The sequence below is a fragment of the Geotrypetes seraphini genome, chromosome 4, assembly GCF_902459505.1.
Source record: "Geotrypetes seraphini chromosome 4, aGeoSer1.1, whole genome shotgun sequence".
NCBI lineage: Eukaryota > Metazoa > Chordata > Amphibia > Gymnophiona > Dermophiidae > Geotrypetes > Geotrypetes seraphini.
This window is the reverse complement of record NC_047087.1, coordinates 203,689,691-203,710,379: the sequence shown is the minus strand read 5'-3', so window position 1 is coordinate 203,710,379 and position 20,689 is coordinate 203,689,691. Positions and strand designations below refer to the sequence as shown.

General features: G+C 42.2%; 1 protein-coding gene across 6 annotated transcripts in view; it reads right to left on the bottom strand.

The window, feature by feature from the left end:
• The window catches only part of GBF1 (golgi brefeldin A resistant guanine nucleotide exchange factor 1), a 516,681-nt gene extending 496,729 nt beyond the window's left edge, over positions 1 to 19,952 (bottom strand). Inside the window, exons 1-3 of one of the 6 annotated variants that reach the window (XM_033940425.1) lie at positions 19,598 to 19,952; positions 8,125 to 8,230; positions 2,634 to 2,700 (exon numbers count right to left, since the gene is read on the bottom strand). In XM_033940425.1, coding sequence (XP_033796316.1) covers positions 2,634 to 2,700; positions 8,125 to 8,230; positions 19,598 to 19,599 — 175 coding nt within the window. In that variant the 5' untranslated portion in view covers positions 19,600 to 19,952. Of the gene's footprint in view, positions 1 to 2,633; positions 2,701 to 8,124; positions 8,231 to 19,222; positions 19,457 to 19,503 lie in introns of those variants that run through there. The other 5 variants (XM_033940426.1, XM_033940427.1, XM_033940428.1 and 2 more) reach the window with 5 other exon arrangements.
• Between the last annotated feature and the right edge of the window lie 737 nt (positions 19,953 to 20,689).

The following is a 20,689-nucleotide window of genomic DNA, read 5'->3' as shown; positions in this document are numbered from 1 at the left end:
AGGTTGAAGAGTAGCACAGCGCTCGCATGACTTCGGTTGATGGTCCGGCCCAAGGCACTTGAGGCACCAATGGTGTGGGTCCGTAAGGGAAATCGCATGCTGGCACTTGCTATATTTCTTGAAGCCCGTAGTTGGCCGGGACATAGGAGAAAAAATAGCCGCCGCAAAATCGAAGCCCCTGGACTGCGGCCGGGCGGCCTGCTCCGGCAGCTGAAAGGAAGAGAATAAATTTTTTTTTTTTTTTTTAAAGAAATAAATAAAAGTAGTAAAAACAGCAATTCATGAAGAAAATAACACAAACCGTGGTTGAGAGAAGTAACGAAGTTAAACGCAGAGAGTCAAAGATGGACTTCTCGGCTCCGCAGAAAACTGAGAACTGATGAGACGCGCCCTACGCTGGGCGGGAAGGCACTCGCGCATGCGCGGTGCGGTTGTTTCAAAACTTTTAGTTTCTTCAAGCAAGTCTGCTTGCGAGGCTTCCACATCCGGGCTCCGTTGATGACGTCACCCATATGTGAGAATAGGCTGCCTGCTTGTCCTGGGATAACAACAAAACCAAATCAGAAGGAAGAAACATGATCAGAAAACAGGCACAGGTCAGAGCAGGCAGCACTAGATTAGAACTAAAACACATGTTAAGATCAGCAACAGAAGAATAGTCGAGAAATTAAGACATCCAGGTACTCATACATCAGGCTTATTCAAGGGCAAGGGAGAGTAACAGTTCTTAAATTTTTTTAAAAAAAGGAGACCAATCAAAGAAGATGTATTCTCAAGAGGCCCAGTCAAACCAAAGTAAATCAGAGGCAGAATTATAGGCTTAAGGAAGCCAAAGCTCACTTCCTAAGCATGAAGCACATCCTGGGAAGTAAAGTGGCAACACAACTGCATTAGGAGTTTTATTCTTTTACACTGCCCAATATTTCAACAAATATGTTTTAGATTAATTAGGGGGTCAATGCTTACACAAAGATATTTATGGGCCACATAAACCTTACTTAGTTCTCTTCACTGCTATAGTTTATTATTTATATTCCACCTTTGTACAAGGCAGATCACAAAAATATATACATAATAGAAAGAAAAACAGCATACAAAAATTACAAAGCAAGCGACAGACAGATATCAACAAAGGCTCATCATAGAGGAGCAACTTAGAGAAAGATGGTCTTAATATCAGTCAATGCTGAAAAAGTCCTCTATGTCAGAAGGCATATTTCAACTGGCAAAAAAGATGTCACTTCAACACTTTCTTAAATTGGCACAGATCTTTCTGCTGATGAACATACTCTGGAAGTTTATTCCACTCCACGGGTCCAGCACAAGAAAAAACATTTTTCCTGATTGCTTCATGTTGAAAAGTTTTATATGATGGAATTACTAGGTCAGAATGACCACAGCAAATTTAGGGGTCCTTTTGTCAAGCCGCGCTAGCAGAGTTAGCGCGTCAGACATTTCATCACACGCTAACCCCCGCAGCCGGCTAAAAAACTAACACCTGCTCAATGCAGGCGCTAGCGGCTAGCGCGGCAGGTGGTATAATGCACGTTAAACCCCTACCGCAGCTTGATAAAAGGACCCCTTAATGTCATCTGGAGACATCGCAAGCACGATATCTAATTCTCAAATACTACTCTCTGTCTTTCTATGGTTGAACTATGAACTTTTCTATAAACCAATTTCACCAGTCAATTTGTTTTGCTACTTAGGAATAATATTAGATTCATCCCTCTCCTTTCCCTCACAGGTATCCAGTGTTGTTAAACTGGGTATCTTGTATCTCTGTAAACTTAGGGCTGTCTGAAATTTCATAATTGTTGACTCCATGTGTACACTTTTTTACGCTTTCATAAGCTTCAAGAATTGCTTACAATGTTTGCAAAACACAGCTGTACAATTATTATAATAAATCAAAACAATTTGATCACGCAACTCCTCTCCTGAAGCAATCATATTGGTTTCCAGTTCAGTTTAGAATTCAATTCAAAATATGTACATTGATTCAAAGTTCTGCATTCTGGTATTCCCAGTTACCTATCATCATCAATTATCCCCTATAACCCTGCTCGTTCCCTAGCAGGTAGGAATCCACAAGCATACTCAACCTTTTTTGCTGTTGACCCAGCTCTCTGGAAATAATTACCATATTACCTATGGATTGTGCATTCTTTTTCCCATTTCCAAAAAGCGTTAAAAACCTAACAATTCGACTTGGCATATTTCTCATAATGACTAATCTGGATCATGGACACGCACGGGGTCCATCCCGTGGTACTTAAGCGTAATAGCTATATTACCTGACCAACTGTGACTGTCCTTTCTTTAAATGGAGTTCCGCTTTTATTTTAATTTTTTTAATGGATACATTCTAAACCATTCTGACTTGCACTGAAAAAAAGGCGGTATATAAAATTTAATATATGATAAAACGAAACACCCTGGGAGATTCGTTTCAACTGAGAACTATAATCTTGAAATTTATATCTTTGAAAATATGGTTGTAAAAGGCATTTTATTCTATCATCTATTTTACTAAAAATTATATTTTATTTGTTCAGATACATTCTTCATTGCAGCCTCAGGTTTAACTAGCTCTCTGCTTTAAGGAGGTATGCTTATGTATAGTCACTTACCATTTATATTATTCAGTATTTCTTTCAGGTGGCTGAAGCTGTGCAATAAAGGATCCTGTTCTTCATCCTACAGATTAAAGATAAAAATCCATCTGTGCAACATTAATTCAAACAAACATAGAACTTGAACATAAACAAACAGTATGAGAACGGGAGAGAATTAATAACAGGAAAGAAGCTAAGGCTGGTGATGGAGTGAGTAATAGAAAAAGTAGATGATGGCAGGAAATGGAATGAATGCAGAGGTTAAATGGGAGGAAGAGAAGAAAAGAGAAAAGAACAATCAGGCTAGAAGGGGAGTAAGATAGAATGGGAGGGCTTGAGAAAAGTATAAGAGTGAGAAGGTGAAAGGAGGATATGAAAAGTTGATAAGTAAAAAGAGGAAGATTGAAGGCAAGACTGAGGGTACACTTTGAATGGAAAGGCAGAAAAATTGGAGAAAATAACTGAAAGGGAAAGATCAATGTTTAAGGAAGCCTTTGCTCCCTAAGAAATCTCCTACCTTAGCCAGTGCAGTACTTTACCTCTTACCCCTCCCTTTATGTTGGGCCTTTATCTATATATAAGTTTTTAATATTGTATTTCCCTCCCCCCCCTCCACTTTGTGTCTCTAGTCAATGTGTTATCATGCTTATATGGCCCTGTCTAATGCCTTTATTTTTAAAACTTTGTTTAACCCATTGTAACCCGCCTAGATGTTATGACAGGCAGGATATCAAATATATAATAAACTTGAAACCTAAGACAGTTGTAAGAATAATGGAAGAAATTGGAGGGGAGAGAGGAGAAATAGGAAATGGACAACAGATCCTGGAAAGACAGTTCTGAGGAAACCAAGAAAAAGCAGGAAACAGATACTGGGACCAACTGAACAAAATAAAATGCTTATGCAACAAAAGTATTTTTATTTTAAATTTATTAATTGGAATATGCAGCTTTGGAAAATGTACATTTATGACATTTGCATTGTGCTCAGTATTAGAGGAATTACAATTCTGTTTGAATTCAGTTAAACTTGATTGCATATTTATTTCTAATTTGTGGTCTCTTTTTCAATATTTGGGGGGGGGGGTTGTAAATGCATGCATGAATATGTCTCTCTGAGGTGCAGTATTCTGCTTTCTGTACAGGGATCTGTACCAATTCCGCTACTCTGTTTTTCCAACAGGAAGTGCATTGCTATTCTAGAGCCCAAACCAGAAACACAGATAAAGACCCTATGGCCTACCCCAGGAGTGTCAAACTCAGTGACATAAGGGGCAAAAATCTAACACATAGGCTAAATCGTGGGCCAAATTTTTCATTAAGATACACTAACTGATTTAGCACGCGCTAAAGATTAGCACATGCTAAACGTGCACCTTAATAAAATGACCCCTTAGTTTTAGTAGAAGTATAGGGTTACAACATCTCCAACCGGCTCTATGATGTAAACAAAATAAATAAAAAAAGATTTTTCCTCTCTCGTTTAAGTCTTAGCTCACACTTGCTGTCTAACACCAGCTCTAGCAGGATACACATTTCAAATCTGACATATTGTAATCACAAAACAAAAAATAAAATTATTTTTTCTACCTTTTGTTGTCTGGTCATTATTCAAATCATGTTGGTTCCAGGCTCTGGTTGTCTTCTGTTAACTCACTTGCCAGGGTCTCCTGCCCATTTGTCATTTCTTTCTTTCTCCGTGTTAACCATCCATCTTCCATCTCTGTCATCCCCTGGAGATGTGGCATCTTTCCTTTTTTTCATCTCCATCCTAGCAGCTGCAGCGATGGACCTTGCCATCCCCACTTTTCTCAACTACCCTTTCATCCAGCATTCCTCCCTCCTTCCCCACCACCCCAGGGTCCACCATCTCTCCCTTTCTCTTCCCAACTACATTCCTCTCCAGTATTTCTATCCCCCCTCCACATCATCCCTTATGTCCAACTTCTCTCCTTTTCTGTTCCTTCCCTCCCTCCATCCCATTGTCCACCATCTCTCTCCCTCTCCTCTGTTTTTAGACCCATTATTTCTTCCCCTTCCCACCACCCTCAGTCCAGCATATGCATGTCTCTTTGGACCCCTCCTTCCCTCCCTCCTTGTACTTCTACACCAGAGCTTGCCTCCGCCGCCACCCCCCCCCCCCCCCCAAGTCCTGCATGTTTCCCCCCTTCTTTCTAGCATCTTCCGGCTTACCAGTCTCACCTTCAAAGCAGCCTGCAGAGGAATGCCAGTCGGCTGTAGCAATCCTAGCAGGCTGCTGTTGGCCTCTGCAACACGTTCTCTTTGCCGCGGTTCTGTACGTCAGAGGAGGGGTGGAACTGCGGCAGAGAGAATGTGCTGTGGAGGCTACAGCAACCTGCTAGGATCGCTACCGCCAACCAGCAATCCTCTGCAGGCTACTTTGAAGGTGAGACCGGGAAGCCGGGAGAGAGATGGTGGACAATGAGATGGAGGGAGGGAAGGAACAGGGTATTTTCTCACGGGCAAAATTTAATTACCCTGGGGGCCAAATTTGGCCACGGGGCTGAGTTTGACACCCCTGGCCTACCCAATCTGCCCATCTATGCTAGCACTTCTACTCCTTTAGAAATGCTATGTGCTTTTTGCATGCTTTCTTGAATTCAGATACAGTCTTAGTTTCCTCTACTTCCACCAGAGGGCCATTTCATGCATCCACTATCTTTCCATAAAGAAGTATTTCCTTGTAAAACTCTTAGTCTGTCTCCTTTTACTTTCACCCTATGCCCCCCTCATTGCACAGCTTCCTTTCAAATTGAAAGACCTGCCTCCTCTACATTTCTACCAGAGAAATATTTAAATATCTCTATCATATTTCCCCTCTTCCTTCCAAAGTATACATACTGAGATCTTTAATCTGTCCAAAAATACAAAAAAATCCCACAATGAGGTACACAGAGTATTGGAAAAGAGAGATTGAGGATCTCAGAAACCCGCTTAGAATTAGGTAGATAAACCTTAAACCAAGACTGACTGGTTCCAAGTTTCCATCATCGATCCTCTAAACCTTCTCCTCCTTATTCTAAAACTTTTCTGCTGCATTCCATAATTCTTTATTAATCTTTCTTCACTTAAATTTAACCCAGCAGAGAGACTATCACTTATCTTAAAAATGCAGATATCCAAAAGGCTTTGCTAAAATCTAAGTACACTACATCTTGCCCCCCCCATCCAAATGTTTAGTCACCAGTCATTATTCAGATTCATCTGACAAAACCTACTTCTAGAAAAACAATGCTGCATTACCGTGCAGATATCTCAGATTGCTCTTACTTCAATTCCCAAATCAGTTCTAAAACGGATAATCGGCCCTTAGCTGGTATCAAGTTCAAAGTTTATTTAAAATTTCTTATACCGCCTAATCAGACTTCTAAGCAGTATACAATAATAAAAAGATTATACAAAATACATATAGGGTTAAAACAAAGGTTACAAAGATTAATAAAGAGGGACATCACTAGGGATTGTTAGTTCAACGAGCAGCTTAAAAAAACAGGGCGAATGCCGGCAAAAGGGAAGTGGGTTGGAACTACAATGTTCAGAGGAAAGAAAACAAAAAAAGGGACAGACAATAGGTGGGGAAAGACCACAGTAGAGAATGTATTTTGTCCTTATAAGGACAGTTATAGCCTAAAAGCATCACAAAATAGAAATGCTTTTAGTTTTGTTTTAAATTGATTTAAGTATGTTTCTTCTCATAAGTAATTTGGTATGGAATTCCAGAGAGAGGGAGCGGTAACAGCGAAGATATTAGATCACATCGTATTAATATGTTTTCAGGATGGAATAATGAGGAGGTTATGAGTCATAGAGCGAAGAGTTTTAGATGAGCAATATGGGATAAGAAGTTTGCAAAACTATCGGAGTTTGAAGTATATGAAAAGCTTTCAAAGTACGTAAAGAATTTTGATGTCCTGTATCCTAGTCAGTATGGCTTCCATATAGTACAGAAACGATATTGTTATCTTTGGTAGCTGAGATTAGAACCTACCTCAGCAAAAGAAAAGGATATGATTCTTTTGCAATTTGACATTTCTGCTGCCTTTGATTCAATAGATCACCACAGAGTCATGGTTTTAAGATTAAATGAATTAGGCATTGTTGGAACTGTCCTAGCATGGTTGACTGAATTTTTATGTAAACAATCATACAGGGTGCAGAAGAAGGGTAAATCCTCAGATTTTTTGGCAACCAGTGTGCAGAGTTCCACAAGGCTCACCTCTCTCTCCTTTATTATTCAATATACATTTAACTCAGGAATCAAGCCAGAGCACAGAGAGCATTCTCAACGTCCTGTTCTGGCTTGAACACGACACTGAGAATGCTTTCTGTGAAAAAGACTTTCACTTTCCTGTTCAAGAGGTTTTTAGTTGAAAGGTGATTTGTGTAGTTGAGTAACATGGAATTAGGATGGAAGGCGTTGGGTAGAATGGGTGAGTGAGAGGGAGTGGTTTTGGTAGAGATATTCTATGATGTTTTATCAACTTTTGGTTGCCAGGTCAAAAGGTAACAGCAACACAATAAATAAAGAACAGTAGACCTCAAGAACAGATATAGGGAACAAATTTTATTGGAGACCTGACATGGGCCATATTTCAGCATTACACCTGCATTAGAGGTTGTGCAATAATCAATTATCTAATGCAGAATGTTTCCTCAATACACGCTGCACAGATGAACAAATCCAAGATACAAATTATAAAATCACACTCAAAAAGTTATACTTCTTTTAACTTGCTTTATTGCTATATGTAACGTGCTTCAAAACATGCTTTTGTAAGTGATTGTCAAGATCTATGGACAAGCACACAGGCTCTTGTATGGATTTGTATATTTGTGCATTAAAATACCAATCCTTCCATTCTTTGTTTAGTGCTATCAGCCAATTTGTGCTGGATTTAATAGGAATAGGCAAGTAAATCTTGAAGGCGGCATGTATATTTTCAAAAAATTAATGGTAATACAGATAAGTGAAACTTTTTGAACAGAAGCAAACCAGAAGATACACAGGAAATGGGATTGCTTTCATGCCACCTTTGCTCCTCCTGAGACTTGAAGGAGAAACTGCACCAGATCATAACCCTAAAGGGAAATATGATTGGTCTTGGATAGGACAAATTATATGAAATGGATTCTACACACCCTGGTAAGGATGTTTTTGGAGAAATTCTGGATATATAATGGACCAGTGAGGGATACACACAATGCTTTGTATGGACTTACATTTACTAGGATAGTTGCCTTGGTACAGAAAATCGACACATACAGTTGCAGTGTATGTTATTACTCCCCCAAATTTTGAACAGAGTTTAAAAAATGAGTATCAAGCACTAAAATAAAAGCCAACCTCTCCAGGATTAACTGTATAAAACAGAAGTAAACAATAGAGCATAATGAAATTTTATTGAAATAAGACAACAGTAAAGAAAAAAATTAAAACTACCCAATTCCACACTAGTTGACTAACCCGCACAACTTGTCTACTTACCAAGGGGGTGTGAGTACTCCATCTGGCGTTGCGTTTTATAGCACTTGCAACTATTTTGATTTCTCCTTGAATAATGTAAATACTTTTATCTACCATCTTGGCAGTCCTGGAAACAAAGATCAAAACAGAGTTGGTGCCTAGCTGGCATAAATCGTCCTTTCCCTCAGGTCAGTGTTGCAAGTCCTGCTTAAAATAATCATCGTTTTAGGTCTATGACTCATAACCAAACAAATGGCCAATCAGGGGCTTCCTTAGGCTCAGCCTTAAGGAAGTCCCTGATTGGCTCAGGCAGCTCAGGCCCCTCCCAAGGGCCTAAAGCCCAGATGCATCAGCAGGAGGAGAAGGAAGACTTTGCGGTTCCTCCTGCTCCCATCGCTGGAGCTATACGGAGCAGGAGGGACTGAGCACCCCTCCTGCTCCCAAGAGGTACAGGGAGGGGGAGGGGAGCGTTCAGGTTTTTTTTGGGGGGGGCAGTCAGGAGTGGGCCCGATGGCAGGAGGGAGTCAGCATCCCTCTTGCCATATTTTTAAGCGGCATGGTGGGGGGAGCGTTGGGTGGCAGGAGGGGGGTCAGCATCCCTCCTGCCATTTGTGGGTCGCAGGGGGGGGCGCGTTTGTCTAGGGGGCGCTTTTTTCACTGGTCTGCCACTGTCTTTTATTCATTTTTTTTATGGGGCAGATATTTTGCATGTGTAACACATGCAAAATATCTGTGTCATGGAAAAAAATGACAGGCAGATCTAGTTAAGTACATGTCACTGCATTTCCAAAACAAAGTAATGAAGGCATATCTAGTGCAAGTAGACAAACCCAGTCACTACTGGGCTGAAATACTTTGGATGGCTCTTCAGGTGGTGAATCTCGAGAACAGCGATTCTTAATCTTTTTTGAGTCACAGACCCCTTTAAGAATCCGATGAAAGCTATGGACCTCCTTCCCCAGAAACATTCACATAAACACAACTTTACATGCAATCAATATAATGTACTTTATTTATCAAGATTTAATTGTCTCATACATATAAAACATACACAAACTATTACTGAATTTTAAACAATCTAAAATAAACCCACCCCTTTTTTATGCAATAAATAATGGAAACTCATGAAATACAATCCTCTTGTGCAAATTAAAACAGATCTACTACTACTACGTTTTCTACTACTCCTCTCTTGTTATTTGCAAGAATTCAGTACCAGATTGTATAGTGAATATAAATGTTAAATTTGTATCTGACGCTCAGGTTAAGAACACTTGCTCTAGAACACTGGTCTGTTTTCATCAATAGGCCTTTTTAAATATTAAAAGATACCAAAAACAAATAAAGTAAAAATCTTTGAGGGGGGGGTTCAATTTTAGAACCAATGCTGCTGAGCCAAGCTAACATCTGCACAAGTCAAAGAAGTGCTCATGTGGGTTTCCTCTCTATCTAAACAAATAGTATATTTTAATATTTAAAAAGGCCCATTGATGAAAGGCTCCTAGCAGCTGTTTGTAGAGCTTTTTTAATACAATGGGAAGCAATACTCATCATAGAGGGAACACTACTCTTTGAATTGAAAGAGATATTAGAATGAAAACAAGGCATCAAGAGTACTGAAAGAAAGGATTCAAAAGTCCTCTGTTCAATAGTTTGAAGTACTGTAAAAGTAACTGGTTACTGTACTTAAAACGCTTTCAGTATTTTTACTTCTAACAAAAGTACTGGAAAGCATTAAAATACTTTTACTTGTAATGGTGTACTATATAGAAACATAGAAACATGATGGCAGATAAAGACCAAATGGCCCATCCACTCTGCCCATCCATAGCATCCACTATCTCCACCTCTCCCAAAGAGATCCCATGTGCCTGCCCCACGCTTTCTTGAATTCAGACAGTGTCTCCACCTTCCCTACTAGGAGACTATTCCATGCATCTATCATCCTTTCTATAGAAATGTATTTCTTTATATTACTCCTAAGCCTATCACTTCTTAACTTCATCCTACGACCTCTCATGCCAGAGCTTCCTTTCAAATTAGAGAGAGACTCGCCTCATGCACATTTATGCCATGTAGGTTTTTAAATGTCTCTATTATATCTCCCCTCTCCCCCCTTTCCTCCAGAGTATATATATTAAGATCATTAATTCTTTCCCAATAATCCTTATGACAAAGGCTACCAACCATTTTAGTAGCCATTTGTGAAGTTTCAAGTTTTTATTAGTTTTTGATGAATCGCTTATTTAATTTCCTAAGCGATGTACAATTTATTAAAAAGCGGGTAGTGAATACAATAAAATAATTTCAGACTTACAGAATAGGACTAACATGAATCGTGGGGGGTAGGGGGAAAAGTTACAATTCCTTGTTAGAGTTGAAAAACAATAGGGAAGTAAACGAGAGGAAGGGTAAAAATTGAAAGATGTTAAAAGAAAGGAGAAAAAAAGTTTATGATTTCAGGTCAGTGAGCGATAGGCTGAATGCGTCTTTAAAAAGATAGGTTTTTAGGATTTTTTTTAAAGGATGAGAGATCTTTTTCATCTCTGATGTACTGTGGTATTGAGTTCCACAGTTGAGGGGCCAAAACTGAAAACATATCCTGTCTTCTGTCTATAATTTTCAGGGATGGAACCGTTAGGTTATGAGAAGTTGAACGGAGAGACCGGGATGTGTTATAAGGAGTAAGCATTCTGGTTATGAATTGAGGTTCATTGTAGGTTAAGGATTTAAAAACTAGAAGTAGTATTTTAAAAGTGATGCGATGGCTTATAGGGAGTCAATGGGAATCAATCATCAAAGGCGTGACGTGGTCATATTTTTTAGCGTTGTAGATCAGTTTAACCGCCGTGTTTTGGATTATTTGAAGTCTTCTTTTTTCCCCTGACGCTCTGGCGAAACGGAGTCTCTCGTTGGTATTATAGATGTTATGCATCATCAGCATGGAAGGTGTACGCAGATAAGTGACTTTTTTAATGTTCTATGTTGAACTAAATTGAACTAAACTGGTTACTGAAAAAAGTGTGGTTTATTACGTTACACTGCCTCCTGTTTGTATGAACTATTCACAGCTATTATCATTTACCTACTAAGGAGGAAACTGGTGTGACTGTGTTATATAGTGGAGTTTTTTTTGACCTACGATGACAGTGGATTTACGTTGATACAGCTGTGTGTTGTTTTGTATGTCCCCTGTATTGCTTTGAGGTCTTTTTACCCCACTTCTAAGTATTTTGACAGGACTACTGGGTTTCCTCCAGTAATAGAAGAGAGTTGCTTGATTTATTTTCCCTATTAATTTTCCAACTCTTTCTTATGGACTGAAGTTGCTAATGAATTAGATAACTCATTACTATCCCTGCCCATTCCTGACCAAGGCCTAGATTCACTAAACCTACCAATCCTATAACGACGATCGCAAAACCAGTTTTACTGATTTTGCGATCGTTCCTTTTCCCTGACCCGATTTACAAAACTGCTGCCCAATCAATCTCCTATCTGATCCAACCAATGCAAATTAGTAAAACACCATGCAAAATAGTCAAGTGATTGATTCACTAACAATTGCTTGCTATTTTGAATCGGGTTTTACTATCCTAAAACCTGACTGCTGCAGACCTGTCAGTAAATGTGTTACCAGCTAACAGAAAGCAGATCATTTCCTAAGTTATCCAACCCACAGAACTGTCATCAATCAAAAAGAGAAAGAGGGCATAAAGGATAATTTATACAAAATCTACTTCAATAAATTTTTGCACATTGATGTCCGACTTCTTTTTTGTAATTAATCTATTGTTTCTAATAGCCCACTTTTTATCATGCAAATAAAAACCTTTTTGTAACAACACACTTACCCTAATACATGAATTAAGAGGCTGAAGAGGTGCCTGAGCCAATTACGGACTTGCTTAGGGCTGAGCTGAAGGAAGTCCCTGATTGGCCATATTCACGCAGGCAGGGTGGGCAGCATCAGGCAGAGTGGCTGGTGGCAGGAGGGAGTGGGCTTCCCTCCTGCCATTTTTTGGGGTTGGGGGAAAGGGGCGCTGTCGGGGAGGGTGAGGCTTTTTTTCTTTTATTGGCAAGATATTTTGTGTGTGTAATACACGCAAAATCTCTCTGCCATTAAAAAAATATGGAAAAAAACCGGCAGAAGCCCTGACAGCAGTGACAGGAGGCTGCTTTTCCTGTCACTACTGTTAGATCTCTGCCCTGACTCAATCGCTCACCAAGCGATTGAGTCGGGAGTTTGCATGCAAATGATTTGCACCTCCGGGAAAATCATTTGCATGTAAAAAACAAAAAGATAGAGAATCAATCACTGTTTCAAAATCAGCCAAGAATCGGCCAACAGCGATTGAATCGCTATCTTTAGCGAATCTGGGCCTAAGTGGCACCAGAAAATACTACTACTACTACTATTAATCATTTCTAAAGCACTGAAAAGCATACGCAGTGCTGTATATTTAATACAGTCCCTGATTAGAAGAAAGTTTACAATCTAATTTGGACAGACAGACAGGACATCTCAGGGTTGGGAAGTTTCTGGTAGGAGGAATGATGTAATGGGTATCTGACAATGAGATAAGAGTTGAAAGCATCTTTAAAAAAGTGGCTTTTAGCTGGGATTTTAATACTGCCAGACATGGGCATGACATTGACTCTGGCAGCCTGTTCCAGGCATATGGCGCAGCAAGAAAAAAAGGGACAGAGCCTGGAGTTGGCAGTGGAGAAGGGTAAAGCTAAGAGGGACTTATCTGACGAACTAAGTTCACGAAGGGGGGCGCATAGGGGAAGATAACAAGGCAAGATATTGAGGTGCTACAGAGTGAATACACTTGTAAGTCAGTAAGAGGAGTTTGAACTGTATTCGGAAATGAAATGACTTGAGAAGAGGGGTAATGCGAGTGTGGTGGCTCTTGGGGATATGCGCTGTGCAGCAGCATTTTTAATGGATTGAAGGGGAGAAAGACGGTGCAGCGGAAAACCTGGGAGAAATATATTGCGATAGTCTAAGCAAGAGGTGATAAGAGCATGAATAAGAGTTTTGGTAGTGTGCTCGGGGAAGAGATATCAGATTTTGGTAATATTATAGAGGAGGACACGACAGGTTTTAGTGGTTTGTTGAATCTGAGAGAAGAAGGAGAAAGAGAGAAGTCAACAATCACTTAAAGGTTGCAAGCTGACAAGACAGGGAGGAAGAGAGTGTTATCCACAGAAAAAAAAGAGAACAGCAGGAGGAGGGAGATGAGTTTAGATAATCTACCTGCACATTGTCCACTCCTGCTACATACGCTGTTAAAATCATCACGAGGTGGTTTTCCACCCACCAAAAGAGAAGCTGGGCTTTCTTGCACAGAGATGCACTTCTGTTGTCTTCCTAAGCCACAGCCATTGTCCAGGAAGACCCGCACCACCTGATTGTGGAGAGGATGTGCGAAGACAGAGAGCCAGTCGGAGAGCAAAGTAGGAAAGCCAGTTGGAGAGCCCGAAGCTCCAGACAATTGATCGACCACTTTCTCTCGGAGAACCACCAGCCCTGAACTGGACTGTCTAAGCAAAGAGCACCCCAACCAAGCAGGTGGCACAACTTCTCCTGGCGCAAAATGGGCAGAAACAACTTGTTCTTTCCTGTGGTGAAGCGAACCGCCAGGTATTCCAAGTCCTGCATCAGCTCGAGGTGGCTCTTTCAAAAGTTGATCACCAAGTCTAGGTGTTGAAGCAGCTAAATGACCTGGTGATCTATCCCACACCCCTCAGACTCCAACTAACCCCTGATGAGCTAGTCATCCAGGTACGGGTGGACCTGAATTCTGAGATGCTACAGGTGGGCTGCCACTACCACTACTTGGTGAAGGTCCTGGGCGCCGTCGCCAACCCAAAGGGAAAGGCCGCAAGCTGGAAATGCCACTGCAGAACATGGAACCTCAGATATCTCCTAAGTTCTGGAAAGATGGGGATAGGAAGATAGACCTCAGGGAAGCTAAGAATTCCCCCAGAGTCACCAAGGTGATCACCAAGCACACCATTTCCATCCTAAAACGGGGAACTTTGAGGCCCACATTGACCACTTTGAGGCCTAGAATAGGTATCCAGTCTTTGGAGCCTCTCTTTGGCATGATGAAGTATATCGAGTATCTGCATGAGCCTGAGTCATGCTCCAGAATGGTTTTATACCACAATGTTCAGCAACCTTTGTACTGCTGTCTCCACCCGGGCCACCTTTTCTGATCTCCTCGACAAGGAATCCAGAAAGAACTGGTAGGGGTTGATAAAACTCGAGTTTATAGATATCCCGAAGAATATTCAAGACCCAGCAGTTGGAGGTGATGGACAACCATTCCATCAGGAAGGTCAAAAGCCTCCCTCCAATCTAAAGAGGAGCAGTTGTGGGGGCTAGCATCAGAACTGTTTCTTAGAGGAAGAAGCTGAGCAGCTCCTCATCAACTGTGGGTACCAAGAACAAACAAACTGCTGTTTGGCTGAGGGGCCTCCATAGTACCCACGAAATTGTCTGGAGGAACAAAAGCTAGAATTTTATGGCCCTGTATACTAGTCATGAGGTCATCTAGACCTTTATTTATTTATATCCTAAGTGGTTTTACATTCAGGTACTTTATTATATTTCCCCATCTGTCCCAGCGTGCTCAAACTCTATCTAGTGTACCTGGGGCAATGAGGGAATTAAGAGACTTGCCCAGGATCACAACAACTGACCTCTGAGATAATTTACCCAGGGTTGCCTTAGAGCAGGGGTGTCAAAGTCCCTCCTCGCAAATAGATCTAGTGCATATTCATTGGGGAAATCCTGAAAACCCAACTGGATTGCGGCCCTCAAGGAGGAACTTTGACACCCCTGCCTTAGAGGATGAGTCACTGGACCACTGTCAGATCCACAACATCCTGTATGCCGAAAGAATATGCCGAGAGCTTGCTCACCACTCTGAAGAGATCATATAAGGCAGGGGGGTCCAACCTGCGGCCCGAGGGTCGCATGTGGCCCTGTGAAGTATTTTGTGCAGCCCTGGTTGAGGGCGATGCAGTGTTTTCTTCTGCTGCTCCTGGATGTTTACCATCTTGCTGACTCCCTCCTCTGTCTTGCTGCAGCGTTTGCGCATTTGTGCGACCCCAGAAACATTTTTTCGGCAAATGCGGCCCAGGGAAGCCAAAAGGTTGGACACCCCTGATATAAGGCATCCGCCACATAATCCATGTCTGAAATTAAAAAAGATCTTGGATCACTATAATGTCAGGATCATGGCATAGCTTAGAATGACAAGCTTTGGCCACAAAAGAAGTGGCCGCTGCTGCTTTCAGCCCGGAAACCACAGAGTCAAAGAGTCGTTTATGCACAAAACCAACCCTACTGTCCTGTGTGTCTTTCAACACAATTAGGGAGAAAAGTGCGCTTGGTGACCTGTGCCACCAAATAATCCACTTTTGGGGATGCAAAACGCCGATTAAAAGCGTCCGCCATTGGGTAAAACTTGGACATGGCTCTAGTGACTCTCAGAGGGCCCTCAAATGCCTCCCAGTGGCCGCGAGAATCTTAATGTCTGGATGATCAGGAAAGGACCAAGACTGCAGCTTCGTACTACTCATAAGAGAGCATGCCACTACTGCTGACTGTTCCACCTAATTTCAACTCCTGAAGGGATTCAGAAATTAGACTGACCAAATATGAGGCCTTGAAGAATCTCCACACTGTGGGGTCCTGATCCAGATCTGGAACCTATTCTAGATATGGATCTTGTAGATCCATAAGCATCATGACATTCCCCATTGTACTGCCAGCCTGCGTAAGCAGTGGTATCGTCAGGACATATTGGTCACCCTTGACATCAGCTGGCGAAACATCCCTGGACAACTTGGGGAAACTGAACTTAAGACCCATGTCCTGGGAAGGAGGAACCCCGTAGCCAGCAAGGATTTCATAGAAGGCGCCTTTTTCTTGGCTAAATAAGCCTGATAGAGCATGTTAACAGATTCTGGGGAAAACCACACATTCTGAGCAGCAGCAACCTCCTGAGAACTCTCTTTGGAACTTTTGAAGGACTTTTGTGCCTCAGATGCCAAATCGCGGCTGCGTTTCACCGGGAACACAAGCTCGTACCCCCAGGACCTTAGGTGTCGGAGCAAATCAGGGCCTTAGGCTCTTGCCTGTGTCTCACATGATGCACTGAGGAGGGAAGGCCCAAGATTTTGGATTGGCAGAAATGGGAGGGTAGGGAATGGTTTGGAGGTGCCTAGCACGAGGGGGCTTCCGTTGGCAGGAGAGAGTGGGCATCCCTCCTGCCAATTTTTTCTCGTGGGAAAGTCGGCAAGGAAGGAGGGAGTTGGCATCCCTCTGGCCGATTTTCACTGGCGCGGAGGGGGGGGGTCATTTTCCAGTGCTGGTTTGTTGGGGAGACGTTGGGAAGGGCCGTCATCGGCCGGGCAGGGGGATGCTTTTTTCTTTTTTTAATGGGGCAGCATCTGTGGCCATTTAAAAAAGTGCCGATAAGACAGGTAAGCAACTGGTCTTGACCAGTTGCTTTTTTTTTTGTATCACCAAGTAGTGATATCGCTAGATGCACTAAAAAGTCAGCGATTCTCACTAAACCAGTTTTGACTGCTTTAGCGATGATTGCATTTGCCAACCTGATGCACCACGTGTTTTCCCCTCAATCGCCTATTTTTTGATCCGGCCATGCAAATTAGCTATTTAATATTAAAACCCCATGCAAACTAAGGGGAGGGGCCTTAGGTGTCTGAGCCAATCAAGGCCTTAGGCTCCTTTCTCATGATGCACTGGGGAAGGGAAGACCTGCCATTTTCGACTGGCGGGTCTCAAAGCTGGAGAGGCCATGCTTCCCTCCTGCTCCTAACTTCTGAAAAAGGTACTGGGGGGTTCAGGTGGTGAGGTGGGGGTTCGGTAGAGCATCCGGTGGCAGGAGGGAGTGGGCATCCTTCCTGTCTTTGGTTTTTTTAGTGGGAGAGGGAGGAGGGTTGGGGATGGTTCAGGAAGCCTCCACTAGCAGGACAGAGTAGATATCCCTCCTACCAATTTTTTTTCGCAGGGGGGAGGGATGGCATGGCAGGAGTGAAGTTGGCATCCCTCCTGCCAATTTTCTTGCACGTGTGGTAGTGGGGGGTCAGCATGGCAGGAGGGAAGTGGCATCCTCCCTGCCAATTTTCACTCCTGGTGGGGGGTGGCAATGGCAGGAGGGAAGTGTGCATTCTTCCTACTAATTTTCTCTTGCATGGGAGAGAAGTGGTCATCCCTCCTGTCATTTTCGATGGCGGACGCGGTCTCCTGCCTCTCAACTGTTTGGGCTTCCCCTGCCAGCTCTGCGTATGTGTGAGAGTCACTTGTATACCGATCAGAAAATGGCCAATCGAGGGGAAAAATACGCAGCGAGCTATTTTGTGTATCGGGATCTTCGCTAAAGTATTCAAAACTGGTTTAGCAACCATCGTCGACTTTTAGTGCATCTAGTCATGAGTCCTTATTTTCACTAACTCCCTAAAAAAAAAACCACACAACTAAAACAAGTTCCAAGTTTAATCGAATTTACTATCCCATTCATTTGATAGTCCCTCTAGGCAGCTTACAGTCTAAAATGGGGAAAAGGATCAATTGAAAAATTGTACACAGGATAGTGAAGAGTCGGGGTAAAACTACAATAAATAGGATAGTGGGTAGAGTAAAATAGGAGGATGCCTTTTCAACAACTCACGTCAGGGAGTTAAGTGATAAAAGGCCAGAGAAGAGGAATTACAAATAAGCATCGATGAATAAGAAAGTCTTGAGGTCAGTTTTGAACCTTTCTAGAGAAGTGTATTGCCACAGAGATATTGGAAGGGAGTTCCAGAGTTTAGGACCTTGAACCAAGAAAGAGAACTCGCCGATATGCTTGTGAACTGTTTCTCGATAAGAAGGAATTACCAGTTACTATTGGTGTGCAGAACTACGGTAATAGCTCTTCAAGGTGTGTATAAAATAAGAAGACATGCTAAGTAGGTGGGTTTGCCTGTATGTCATATTTTGAAAACTAGTAGTAATATCTTGTATGTGATATGGTGTATGAGATGGAGCTAGTGGGCATCTTTTAAGAGCTGGGTAATATAATATTTCCTGGCATTATGGACTACTCGTATTGTGGTATTTTGAATAACCTGGAAACTACAGAAATCTTTGTTTCCGAGACCTGTATAAAAAGAGTTACAATAATGTAATTGTTGAATGACCAGTGAGTCAGGATATTGAGTGCTGAGGGGAAGAGTCAAAGCTCAAAGAATGAAAACTCAAATAATATTCAGAATACTGTAAGGTCAAATGAGGGGAGATGGCTGCCTATTAGCTAGTAAGCTGTGCACTGTGCCAGTAGCAATCATGAGAAATCACCATTGCTTGCATCCACCAGCCTTTCTGTAAAGAAATAAATATTACTTTACCTTTATTTTAAAAAAATAAACTCCTGAACATAAAACTTTTTACCTCACCTTGTGAGCCCTCATTCCAGCACTTCCTTTCTCTTCAGAGGCACATCTCCTGTACAATTTATCTGAAGCTGTTTCAATCTCTATCATTCTCCATCATCCTACCTTTCCTCCAGGGTATATTTTTTTAAGGCTGTTCCTTTATCCCTTATAAAGGAGGCTGCTGACCATTTTAGTAAACAGAGTAAAAAGGTGTGATCTCCAGACATGTATACAATACTTCAAATAAAGTCTCACCAAAAATTTTTACAGATGCTCTATCCCTCTCCTTTTATAGCTAAGCATCACTTTAACTAGTTGTTTAACTACTTTAAACCCATCAGATCTTGCTCTTCCGTACAAGTTTCATCTCATGTACTGCACCGAACACCTGAATGCAAGAGCCTGCACTTTTTTTAGCATTACATTTTAGCAGCCAAACTCAAACTCTAGACCCCACCCCCCCTCCCTAGTATTACCCATGCCTTCCAGGATGTTGCAGATCTTGGTTATCTGGAAGAAAAATCCTTCCTCGATATTGCTTACAAAAACACTGAAAACAACAAGATAAGATCAGATCTTTGAACCCTACTATAACGAGCCTTCTATCCCAGAAAACGCAGGTTTGTTTTCAGTGGCAAGCCTAAACTTGCCAGTATACCTGTGGTGTGGAGCAGACCCCTCCAGCCTCCTTTCCAGGGGTGCTCGTGAGAAGAGATAAGTCTAGGGCGATATTTATTCCGGACAGGGATTAACATCCAGGGAAGACAGCTGAAGTTGGGAATCACAGAGAAGCAACCTTCTGAGTGCCCCTCCCCACTCTTGTCTAATCTTCCCTTTGGGGTGAGGAAAGTTTAACTATGGGCCTGGGAACAGAGTAGCCACCTCTCTCTCATTCTTAACAGCACCAGCCCTGGCCAAAAGGGAAAGGTGAGCACTGACCTGTCACTGGTTCTGATCCCCAGATCCAAAATGGCGGCCTGGTCAGCAGCTCCCGGCAAGCAGCCCCAAACCTTCCAAGCACAGAGAGACTCACATCTCTAGCCCAAGAGGCGAAACCGGAAAAGCGTCCCGTTCTTCTGTTCCCAGAGAGACAGTTGTAATTGCAATTCACACGCAGACAACGTCCAGGGAGACCCCACAGAGAAACCGGCTGATGCACTCCCTGTAAACTTCACTGACGTGGTAACGCAACCTAACCTTGCTAACAGGAGGGGAGCGGCTCGGGAGGACCAACTAGAAGCGCGCTCATCATGACTGACAGCTACTTTGGCCAGTACAAGAAAGCGTTTTGACCCCTGGTTACAGAATGGCGAGGAGGGCCGACGTTAAGGCGGTCCGGAATTGAGAAGGCTGCCATACCGGCATAGGAAACGTATAGTGACTAAGGTAAACCAGCGAATGGAAAGGCGAGAAAAACGGCAACAACAGCAGAAAGGAATCATGGAAAAGCTGGAGGACGAACTTACGTTATATCAGGACGTATCGCAGAGGCGGGACCTAAAGGTTAGGTAGAGATTGAGAAAGTTTGTGTCCGCTGGTGACTCTTATGTAGTGTAACGCGGGCGACTAGTGTTTAGGGGCTGTAGTCTGAGGAGTTGTTAGAAACTATCGTAGAATATATGGAAAGTTCTCTGTAATTGCACCTTACCAGATTATTTCATGCTAAGTTATTCATTAATGTTGCTATGATTTATTGCTAAGGGAAGCTATATGTTCCTTATTAGTGCCTTTGTTTTTCCACGGGAAGCATGTGGATTTGTCTTATCAAAAGAGAGCTGGAACAAGAATGACCAAACCATTGCATAAATTGCACCCCACCGGGGCAACTAAAAATGGTATGGTCCAACCTGTAGTCGTGTCCAAATGGAATTTCAGGAAGTGGGTAATACTGCGGGAGCAACAGAAGCCACACTTAGAGAGCTGAGGAAGCCAGAGATCATGCTGCCTGCAATTTTAATATGTGCCTCATAGTTAGTTGCACAAGGAACCGATAGGTAAGGACCTATCCTGGAACCCATGTCCAAAGTGAATCTGAGTCTCATGAGGAAGAGTAGGCTTTGCAGAGAATGCTATGAAAGGTGACTACTTTCAGTCCTGAAAATCTGAAATGTTTATGAAGGGAGGA